The 11636-nt window shown below is 40.4% G+C and overlaps 1 protein-coding gene and 1 long non-coding RNA gene across 3 annotated transcripts in view; one reads left to right on the top strand and one right to left on the bottom strand.

Annotated features, from left to right (window-relative positions):
• The first annotated feature begins 561 nt into the window (after positions 1 to 561).
• The window catches only part of SNX7 (sorting nexin 7), a 29064-nt gene continuing 17989 nt past the window's right edge, over positions 562 to 11636 (top strand). Inside the window, exons 1-5 of one of the 2 annotated variants that reach the window (XM_086841842.1) lie at positions 562 to 938; positions 6682 to 6864; positions 8726 to 8836; positions 9251 to 9415; positions 10335 to 10536. In XM_086841842.1, coding sequence (XP_086697968.1) covers positions 765 to 938; positions 6682 to 6864; positions 8726 to 8836; positions 9251 to 9415; positions 10335 to 10536 — 835 coding nt within the window. In that variant the 5' untranslated portion in view covers positions 562 to 764. The remainder of the gene's footprint in view (positions 939 to 6681; positions 6865 to 8725; positions 8837 to 9250; positions 9416 to 10334; positions 10537 to 11636) is intronic. The other variant, XM_086841841.1, reaches the window with a different exon arrangement.
• On the bottom strand, positions 4689 to 10437 carry LOC147651632 (uncharacterized). Its single transcript, XR_015273746.1, has 3 exons — positions 10303 to 10437; positions 10060 to 10179; positions 4689 to 5663 (listed from the first exon to the last, which is right to left on the bottom strand). It is a non-coding gene; the product is annotated as an uncharacterized LOC147651632 (long non-coding RNA).

Here is an 11636-nt window from a genome sequence, read left to right as displayed (position 1 = left end):
CTTTTAAATGTTTGGTGTCTATCTCCCCGCTGTTCTTCTTATGTAGAGTGGTGTCACTTTGTTCTCACAAGCACATTTCTGACACCAAAGTAGTCCCTGGCCTCAGCAGCAGGACACACGCCTGACCCCAGGGCGAAGGGGTGCAGAGGGGAGCAACACAGCGACTGCCCAAGAGAAGATGTACGAGAGGAAAGAGGCAAAGCAGCGACGCGTGGGTTTTGGCTGCCGCCCCGGTGGCGCCTGCCAGGGGGGCAAAAAGACCAACTCGGAGAGCGCAGGAAAGAAAGCCTGGGTACGTCCCTGCCGGGCCCGGGGGCTGCTAAGGGCAGAGCCGGCGGCTGCCTGGGAGGGCACGGGGCTCTCCAGACCGAGGCACTGCATACACTTTCCAGCGGCTCCGGCCAGCGGCAGTCCCGGGGACGGCTCGCCCAGTCCCCCGGCAGCCCCGGGGGCGGCCCGGGCGGGGTCCCCCGCGCCGCCACGAACACGCCTGTGGGCGTTGAGCCGCCCCGTCCCGCCTCCGCAGAGGCCGCAGTCGCAGTCCCCCCGCCCGCTGCCCGGGCCTGCCGGCAGGCTCTGCAGCTCCCGGCCCCGCTCGCTCTCAGCCCGGCCCGGTGGCGCGGCCCTCCCGCCGCCGCTTCCACTCCTGCGCACTGGGCGCGCCCCCCGGGCCGGCCGCGGCCAGGGGCGGGCGGGGGAGCCGCCAGTTGCGGTCCCGCGGGGAGCGGCTGTGGCGGGGCCGCCGCCCGCGCTCGCGGGGCAGGATGGAGGCGGAGGGCCGGCTACCGGGGCCGCCGCTCCCAGCCGGCGGGGAAGGGCCAGGGGTCGACTCGCATCTCGCTGAGGGTGCCCTCGGCATGACCCGGGGACCGCTGCTCGCCGCCGCCGACGTGCTGGAGCTGGACGATGAGGAAGACGACCTGGAGGTGTTCAGCAAGGTACGGCAGCGCCCTCCGCGCCGGGGTTGTCCGGGCGAGCTCGCCGGTACTTTGCCCCAGCGGGCGCCGGGCGAGCCGGGGCGGTGCGGTGGGCCGGGCCGAGCCGGGCCGGGCCGGGCCGGGCCGGGCCGGGCGGCGATCGCGGGCTCTGCCCGCCCGCCCCTCGCACGCATGGTGCTCCCCGGTGCCACCGGGGCTCCGTGACGGGCCAGGCTGCCCGAGGGCGTGGGGCCGGCCGGGGCAGCGCTCGGCGGTGCCCGTAGTCCCGGGTGACTTCTCGGGCACGAAACGCGGAGTCGTTGCTTCGGACCAGCAATGCGAGTCATGACTGCTCTTACCTTAAATATGCCATCTAATCTGGACTCGCTGTACCCTTATCAGCACTTACGTTCGTCAGGTGCCATATATGTATCTGTAAATTAAATAAACAGTCGTGTTTAGTAATTGCAGCTGTGTTTGAATGTGAATAAATATTTCCAAGTTTCACTTTGAGTTTTCTTTTAAAAGATGAAGTCTCACACCTTCATATAGGAGATTTGAAAAGATAACATCTGAATTTTGATGAAGAGAATAAAATAAACGTAACTGACAATGTATCAGGGTCCACGTTCAGAGAGCACACAGGTACATGTGTGCCAGTCTGGCTGATAGTGCTGGTTTTAATTAAACCAATGAAGGGGGGATATGGCTTCCACATATATTGTTTCTCATTTAGTCCTGATTTAGGACAGGTTAAGACAAGACTTACCTCTTGTCTCCTCAGCAGTTAAAGAAGAGGGCATGTCATGGATCTATTTGCCTTATCAAGGCAGCATCTAAAATAAAAGTGCACACAGAGAGCTAGGGTGGAAAAAATATATACGGGGCTAGGGTGTCATTCACCATTTGAGACTTGTGAAGTTCTGTGACAGAATGTGTGCCATGGGAGAGAAATAGCAGTTACATTTCCGATCTGAAAAAGTGACAATGTATTTCTATTCAGTAGGACAGATTGTCATAGGGAGCAAATGTTTGGTTTTTATATTTCTGTAGGTGAGAAACACTGTTGTGGTATGTATGAATACAACTGTTGGAATAAGGACTTCCTTCTTAGGAGTTATGTATTTAAACTCTGACTATAATAGAATTCTTGAAACTCATGGCTTTTAAGGCCAGAAGGGACTCTTAGGTGGTTTAATAAATAGTCTGTAACATGCAAGAGATTAGGCTAAATTTCACTAAGTTACCTGTATTTTTCTGAAGCATAACTAGGGTTGAGCTGATTTATATTTTCTTGGAAAGCACCAGTCCTGATTTGACATAAAAAGATGAATGATTCACTGAACTTGCATGCAAAAGCAGTGCTAAAATATAATTTTAGTTGCTTATGCTCACTTTGCATCCATTTCCTTTTATGAGTGAAGTTCAGGCAGTTCTCCATGAAGGTATCTGCATATCAACACAGTGGATTGATGCTTATGCTGCTTGCTTGTCAAGAGCAATTCTCCTTGGGAATAAAAGATAAAAACAAGTGGAGTAGATACAAGTTACTGCTGCTTTATAGCAAATATTGAGATCTTTACATTTCTACCTGGATTCATGCCAAATCTTTTTACCTGTATGAAATCTTAACTGCTATTAATGCATGCTACATGATAAGTTATTCCTGCAAACAAAAAAAATTGTCATATTATATGAAAATACAGCTTTCCTTCCAAAGCTTGAATACCTGCATGTAGTGGTTGTATATATCAACCAGAAATTCATAGTTTGTTTTCAAGTGCAATTTGAGATTGATCTTCTGAGCTGTTGAAAATCTGTGAGGTTGTTTGGGCTTTACACCCTATTTATTCATGTTCCATATATTCAAAGGAATCTGACAGGCTAAATGTAGTTTACAACTAAGTCTTGTAAGACTAATTTTTCCATAACATACTGTTCCAGGACTACCTTGTTTTAAATTGCATCTTAATGGGGCTCCTCATGCAGTGTCAGTAAGGCAGTGGTGTTGCCTTTGCAGGCCAAGCAGGACAGCAGCAGCCACGCAGAGCTTGCTGCTTGCCACTCTCGTCAGCTTCATCTTTCTCTGTCAAGGCAGTGCAATGTGCCAGCTAACAAAATGGTGAAAAATGAGATTCTTAAAAATTGTCAACCTCAATACCCTGAGTTATTACTCAGAATGTAAACGCTGGGCTTTTATTTTACAAAAATCCATAGGTGTTTAACCTGATAGTGTTATAAACCATTGACCTGGTATCCTCTAACATATCTCAAACATTACAGACCAGCATCTTCAGCAGCTCTGATAAAGCATTTCATGATGTGAAGTGCATTTCACTTTATCCTAGTTTCCACTGCCACTGAAAAAGTTCTGAATTCTTTTCAGCAGAGACAAATTCTGGGAGCGGAGTTGTGAGTCACACAGATGGAATGTTTTCACCCTGCTTTCTTCCTTTAGCTTTGGAGTACTGCCTGTATCACAAATATCCATTCAGTTATCTTTTGCATTTGTTGATAACTGATATGTAGCATTGACAAAGCTGTCAGCAGTTTAGTTAATACTTAAAACCTTTAGCACCTCTGCTTTCAAACTCTGTTTCACAGTGTTTGTCTGCATTTTATAATTACAGAAAACTTAATGATATTTCTGAAAAATATGTATATGCCACTTCAGAATTGCATAGAGACTAATTTTTCTTCAAGATTCATCTTCAAGTTCATCAAGGATTTGAGACAGAATAGTTTACTGGCAAAAAAATTTACTTATAAATCAGACATCCTGAATATCTTTGCTCTTTGAAGAATGCTCCAACATCCAAGCTATTCACTTACAAGACAAACTCGGCCCCGTGTTCTTTATCTCAAGACCTGTTTTTGGATCCTGGCTTCAGATTATTGCAAGCTCTGGATCCTTGCTGGGCGGTAGGGATGGATGGATGGATGGATGGATGGATGGATGGATGGATGGATGGATGGATGGATGGATGGAGCACAGAGGTAACCTTGGGTCAAGGACCTATGCTCTGGGAGGGAGCATTGTTTATACAAACCCCCAGGCTCAGTGTCTTCTCCAGAGTTGCAGTCTCAGCTGTGTCTGTCTCAGCCTGTTTTGAGGCTGCTCCAGCTGTGGGAGTGTTTTCTTCCCTTATGTATTTTGGAGTGTTACTGACCAGTTGCAGTCAAATGTGAGGCTCAGATAGGGTAACTGCAAGTGTTAGAAAAAGGACACCCAGAAAAAGGCCCTCAAGCTGCTCATTGATTTTCTATCTCTTTGATCTCTTGGCCAGTAAATTAAAAGGCATGAACCTGTTTGTGGACTGGCACACACAGCTATGCCAACTGCTCTGTCAGGAGGGAAGGGGCTTGGAAAGGGCTACTGCAGGTAGGTGGGGAGGGGCGAGGTGTGGGAAAGGACATCATTTTCTGGGACAGGACCTTGATGCTCTTTGCATGGATGAGGAGGAAGAAGGTTACACAACCCAAGGGCTAGAAGAATTGTCTATTTTTCCTGTGCAACAGAACTCCTGCCCTCATCTGTATGAACACAAAAACATAGTTCCAACCACAAAATTACAGCTGTATAGAAAGTTGTCATGGTTTTTTTAACTGTGTTTCTGTGATGACATCAGACTTAGGTCACATGGACTTCAAGAATTACTGGAAGTAAACCTGAACTATCATGAGGATAAAGAGACAGATGCTTGTTTAAAACTGGTCGTATTCATTCATGTGCATGTGAATACTAGAGCTGTATTAAACAAAACCAAAGACTTGCTTATTCTGTGGATTTTTATTGCCCATATTTTGTTTCTCAAACCACATATTCATAAGTCCTTCCACATAAACATATACTTTCAGACACCTGCATGAATAGAGCAAATTTTAGTAGCAGCCTGTAAGAAGGAATGTAACATTAATATATTAATGCCCCATGGAAAATGAGAATATGAAACACATTTACCTTGATCCAATTTAGGCCTTGCAGAGTCATTACTCCTCAAGTTATATGGCCATTTAAGTCCTTCCTTGCATGCATATTTCTTTCCCTGGAAATTTCCCATTGCCTCAGCACTTTGAATTGCATGGGCTGCTCTGAGCTAGCAGTCCTCATTCTTCATCTAGACCATGGGCAGCCGGGGTGAGTGGGCTCTGGGAACAGCTCTGTTTATTCTGCATGACTCAGGATAGTGCTGGCTGTATAGAAACCATGTAGAAACACACTGGGTAAAAGTAAAATGACTGACAGGTGTACAAGGAAGCCACTGTGTAATATTTAAAGTGTTGTCTTTAGTCTTCTGTGTTGCTTTTGTCTCCCTGTTCAAAGAACTGCATGTAAGCGATAGGAGGAGAGCTGGTACATGAGCACTTTCTGGGCATAATTCCTCATGTAAATGTCGCTCCCATATTTGTGGGAGTACATTGATAAATCCAAAGAAAAAGAACAAGATAAAGTGTTCCTTTCCAAAGAAAGTTCTGATCCAATTGAATTCAAAGGCAAAAAGCAACTCTCACCCAGTTCAGCAGCTCTACAGTAGGGTTCTCTTCATTCCTGTGAGGTCAGCCTTGGGATGGTGCTGTGACTCCAGTTAGTGAGGACTCACACACACCTTTCCAGTCCTGGAATTTGAGCAGTTTTCTCTTAAACTACATCTCTGTTCTCCTTCCTCCATAGTTAACGAGGCACTGGAGAGGGCAGCTCTTTGCCACTCATAGTCAGTGTAGTCTAACTCCCTTTTTAGAAAACTTCTAGAAAATACATTAATTTTAAAATTTGTTATGGAAATAATTCTTTGCATTGCATATATTTAAAAAGCCATATACAGTATTTGATATTTAAAATATAATGATTTCTTTCAATTTATTATTTCTAAAGATTTATTAATTTGTTACACTCTTTTATTAGTAATTTGAGTTAGAAAACTCAAGTCATTTTCATGATAACTGTATCCTTCAAGATTCTAGATTAGTGGATCTTACCCAGACTTGTATTTAAGGAAGAAAATGAGACGTCTTGCCTGTCTCCAGTTTCCACCTCGTTTCTCAGCAGACGGAGCACCACTGAATACACTAGCAGAAGCAGTTGCTATGGGGACATATTCTTACAGAGTTGTGTAGAAGTGGTCAGTGCTATCAAAAAGTGGTTTTCACTCCAGCAAAACAGTGGTTTGACTTTTTTTTTAGAAATGAAGCAGCAAATTTGTACTGCATCTTTACTTACTGTTTTCCTTAAAAAAATAAAAAAGGGGTTAATTTATGTACCTGTAATTGTTTTCCATTTCAAATTTTATTTTAAAATAAATGCAAACTGAAACATCCAATTCCAGTAAAAATTCTGATTTGGATTTTGCCTTGTTTTTTTTTGAATCATCATTTTTTCATCTATCCTCTTCAGGTAATTAGAGATAATTCAAACATCATAAGTCCTCAGTAACTGGCTTCTAACAATTTTAATAAAACTGTAAGTACCCTACACAATTAATGGGTGCTTAGTTCATAACTAATTTTACTGTTCATAGGCAAGTTCTTCTAGCTATGCATAACATTCTTCTGAAATGGTAGTATTTTGTTCTTTCATCCTTTTTAGAATAAATCCCATTTCTTCCATCTTCACCAAAGCAAATACTGATTTGCTACATACTACATAATTTTATCTGCTCCCAGTTTCATCTGTTCTATGACATTATTTTAAAGCTTGCCATTTTAGCATCGGAGATGTATGTTTACAAAGATTGTTGATATGGATGTCCTCGTGTCTTATCTGTAGGATACGTCTCTGGCTGAGGTAAACTCATTCAGTCCTTCAGTGCCAATATCCCCCTCATCAATGATAAACCAGTATAAATTTGAAGATGGGCCAGAATTAAGAGATCTCTTCATTACAGTCGATGATCCTGAAAGCCACATTACAGCCATCGAAACATTTATTACATACAGAGTAGTCACAAAGGTAAGTATCTGTTCATGGTTTAATGGCTTACTTTGATAACAATTAGCATTTTCACTCTTCTTGCACATCATTCTCTGGGATATTACTAAATTTAAACTTTAATTTTGCCATGAGACAACTAAAACTGCATGAAAATGTGCTATATAATGGGAAAAATTCAGTGTGAGTCTGCATACACAGATGCTTAGATTATACATGCTTAGATTCTTTATGCTAAGAAAATAGTTAATAATGATTAGTTAAAAATTTAAATAATAAATAGTTAATAATTCTTCAATGGCAAAATGAGTGCTGTGAGGCAATAATGTTTTCTAATAATGTGATTTTAGCAGGAACAGGAAACAGCCAAAGGACTGATCCCCTTCGAAGACACTATATTAGTACAAGTATTGATGACTTTTGGATCACTTACAGGCTACCAGTCTTACATCTTGCATAAAAATTGCCTCCTACAAGACAAAAGTCTTTCAATTCCATTCTTTTCTAATGGCAGCATCCATTAACACATGGATGATTGCTTCCCATGTGCAGTTGCATGCGATTTCTGGGGAAATTGCTGCAATTCTCTAATGAAATAGTATTAGGAAACAATTAAGTGTATTTTTAGTTGTCCTGAACGTAAGTTATTTACAGGAAATAAGGAAGAAAAGTCAGCCTTGTGAGACCAGTCAGGTCTTCTGAGATTACCAGTAAATCTTCTACAGGCTCCATTTCGAGAATTGCGCTGTTAATTTATTTTATTTTGAGTTATTTTTAAAAGATACATTTAAAAACACATTTTCAAATGGGAATTCTTCATCTTTAAATAAGAGGAGATATCAATTCCTCATAAAATATTTAATGAGTAGGAAGAGAGCTATCTTTGTTAGGTTGCTAGCAATAATTTTCACTTTATGCTTGTTTCTGTAGACGAAAGAACATTTTTTCTTCAGGCAAGTATGAAAGGGCTGTGAGGTGGATTGCTTTTGCTTTTTCTATCTCTTCTATCCTTTCTTATCATATTTAATTTGGAGTGCTGGTTGTTGATGATAAAGTAATAGCATTCCTCCCACGTACCTTGAAAAATTTTTATTCAACCCTCAAAAATGTTGAGATTACAAAAGCATGTTTTGAGGTTTTTAGAATTTACTTGCATTGTGTTATAAATCTCTGTGCAACAATGAATGCTAAATAGCACACGTTAATGAAAACATTGGCTCTTTGTGGCTTGCCTCCAGAAGACAGAGCAGTGCTAAAATAAATCTCACGGTCTGACAATTTTGTAATCTGTAATAAGCATTTTTTGTAGGCATTAAAGGTTTGTTGGCAAGTTCTAACAGGGGCTGCAAAACTGGAATTGATGATGGGCCGCAGAATCCATTAAGCAGTGCAGGAAGTGTTATTGCTGTGATATGCTGAAGTTTTCGTGTTTTGAATGTGAGGATTATTGAGCAATGTCACCAGGTCCCAAGGACTTGTGTCAGCTCTTTGGGCTTTGTTCAGAGTAGATTACTAATTAGTTTAAAAGAAGTGCCCTTAAAGTAACGAACATACCTGTGATTGCTGAAAGAAAAATGCCACGCTAAAGTAATTACTGCAATTATTTGGAAACATTGTGGTAAAATAATCATTATACTGCACAAAGTGCAGCTTATTGCTCGCATTTTTTTTTCCCCAAGAAAACTTTGATGTGTTGCTGAAGTAGGATGTGTTAACTTTTAAAATAATTGACCACTGTTATTTAAAATAACAGCAAACCAGTAACGGGGATGAAATAGAACATATGCATTCCCTCAAGTAATGTTTTCTCCAAAATCTAAAACTTTTTTTTTTTTTTCTGGTATTGTAATCTAAACCTGTTTTTTCTGCTTTTGGTTTTCAGACAACCCGTGGTGAATTTGACTCCAGTGAATATGAAGTTCGAAGACGATATCAGGATTTCCTTTGGTTGAAGAGCAGACTTGAAGAAGCACATCCAACACTGATTATTCCTGTTTGTTTGCTAAAACTTAAGTTATTTTTATTTGTTTATAAGATGGCTCCGGTTTTATACAGAGATGTTTGAGGTCTTTCTTCAGCTTCTGAAGTATCACAAACGTTAAGCCAACCTATTTTCCCTAGTTTTGTATGTATGTGACAAAAAATCACATAAATGTATTTCTTAGGTTTTTAATTGTGGCATTTGAAGTACTTTGCAGTAATTTATGTCCTTTCTTAGTTATGCTTGTCTGCACTGGATATTACAAGAAAAATGGTATACCTTAGTTGAATATGGTAACTTTATATAGCTTTTGGGTTGTTGATGGATTTTACAAGGTATATCTATGCTTTTTAGTAAGCAGAAGAACTGTTGTAATACTCTGAATATTATGCAATTATACAATATATTTCTTCTTTTTTTCCTTAGCCATTGCCAGAAAAATTCATAATGAAGGGAATGGTGGAACGATTTAGTGATGAATTCATTGAGACTCGAAGAAAAGCATTACATAAATTTTTGAACCGGATTGCTGATCATCCAACTTTAACTTTTAATGAGGACTTCAAAATTTTTCTTACTGCACAAGCCTGGGTAAAATTTTATTTAGTTACATGAAACCACATGTTGTGTTAGTAGGGTATATCAGGAGCCTCCCTGGTTCAGTATTCAGTAGTGTCATCCCATGGCTTGTTACAGAAGTGGCAGAAGCAGGCAGGGATTCATGGAATATTCATAACTTGAGATAACCATTTCTTCAGTGGTTTTGGTAATCATGCACATGACCATAAATACAGCTGTACCTTCCAAAGTTGTTTTTGTTTCTGCATTTTGGATTTTTGTTGCAAATTCATAGTATTTCAACTCTGCATGTTTTTTGGTACGCATATGTTTCCAAGATTATGAGGAAAATAGTGGTTTTAATTAATTATTGTTTTTGCATGGCACTGTGTTTTGTTTTTTTAATTAAGTTTTACTAATCTCTTAAAAGAAAAATACAGGCTTTTCCTGCTGCATTGTTGTAAAACGTGTCCAGTTGCAAACTGGAGTTCTGTACTCAGAAAAGCCTGCCTCTAAATTTCAGCAAAGTTTATTCTAGTAACATATAAAAAGAGTTAAAAAATAGATTGTTACTTCCTCTAGTAGGAGCACTGTCTGCTTTTCGCAAAGACTTATTTCTGCAATCATTACCTCTGCTTTCCTGTTCAAAAAGCTAAATGGCAAACTAGCTAACTCACCCTGAGGAGTGAAGGGGTGAAGGTTCTTCAACCATTCTTTTGTTATACATGGCATGCTTGTGTTTGCTCAGGAAGGCTTGGCTAATAAATGCACAGGACAGGGATGGTTCTGGCATTGATCTAATAATGATAAGATTTATACATTAAAAAGGCAGGTTTATGTATGTAGTTTTATTTAAAAAAAAAAAAAAAAAAAGAAAAAAAAGGCACTGTTTATTTTTTTCAGAGAATTAACAAAAGTACCTGGAAATAAAGAGAGCTTGTTCTGTCTTTAGGAACTCTCCTCACACAAGAAGCAGGGTCCTGGTTTGCTGAGCAGGATGGGACAGACCGTCAGAGCTGTAGCATCCTCAGTAAGAGGAGCAGTTAAAAATCGCCCTGAAATGTTTACAGAATTGAACAATTACATGGAAACATTTAGTCAGAAAATAAACTTACTAGATAAAATAGCTCATAGGATTTACAAGGAAGAAAGGGGTAAGTAGAAAACGTGTCAGTTTTATTGATTTAAGTAATTAAAAAGTAAATTAGTTTTCATTGTGGCAAACAAAATATGCTTTCCAGCAAGCAAGGAAAAAGGGAGATTTCTATGTTTATGTTGTGGGTTTTTTATGGTCATGTTTTTGACAGACCCTCAAGTTTGATTAATTTTTTTTTGATAGGATGTTTTAATATGTCATTCAGCTACTTATAAGGAACTTAGAAGAATACTTTAATGTGCTCTTTGGAAAGCTGTATGGCCTTTGGTTTTTAACTTTCAAGGGAATGTAGTTTTCTGTGCAATCTCATAGTGACAAGAGGCTATGTTGATTCCAGGTCTCTAAACATCTCTGTTCAATTTTGTTCTGTACCTTTTTTCCATTGACAAAGTAGATTTTAATTATTTAATAGTTTTACTGTTGGCCATAATTTTTGTCATGGCAAACTGTGCCTACTAAAGTTTTCCCAAGAAGGATGGCTTAATCTGATTTTTTTCCTTAAGCAGGGCAACACTACTGGAATTTTTGTGATACAGGGAACATTCCTGCTTGCAGTACCTTAACACGGGGGGTTGATTACATCTTCCATAGAGGGCTTTTTTTTTGTCCAAATAATCTCAAAGTAAACATTACACTCTTTATGTCATATGATTGCTTTCATCTTTCTTAGGACATTTCTTCATTATAAATTCAGTAGTGACAAAATTGCATTTTCAGTGCATGACCAATGTGTTTGTCCTGTGAACTGCAACTTGCCTGTATTTAGCTGTACCAAATGGCACAGTGATTTGTGGGCCTTCTGTCTGTTTATGGATTATCACTTGGTCTAGAAACATAAGAAAATTAATTAATAAGATACCCCTGTGTTTAAATTAATAAAAACTACTGAAGGAGGTACCTGCTGAGCAGGAGTGAACTTCAGTGTTTCTTCTGAAGCTTTTGGGACATAACAAAGCTTCTAGTTTTAATAACTGAGACTGTATTTGGAACATTGCTATTATCAAGAACCAGAGGAATTCAGGGCAGTAGAAGTCAGCAGGTCAGACCAACTGCTGTGGCTCCTGTTGCTCTGTATGAAGACTGTGAAGTAATGCAGGT

Source organism: Cyanistes caeruleus, chromosome 9 (genome assembly GCF_971803275.1).
Source record: "Cyanistes caeruleus chromosome 9, bCyaCae1.hap1.1, whole genome shotgun sequence".
NCBI lineage: Eukaryota > Metazoa > Chordata > Aves > Passeriformes > Paridae > Cyanistes > Cyanistes caeruleus.
This window is presented reverse-complemented; position numbering and strand designations above follow the sequence as displayed.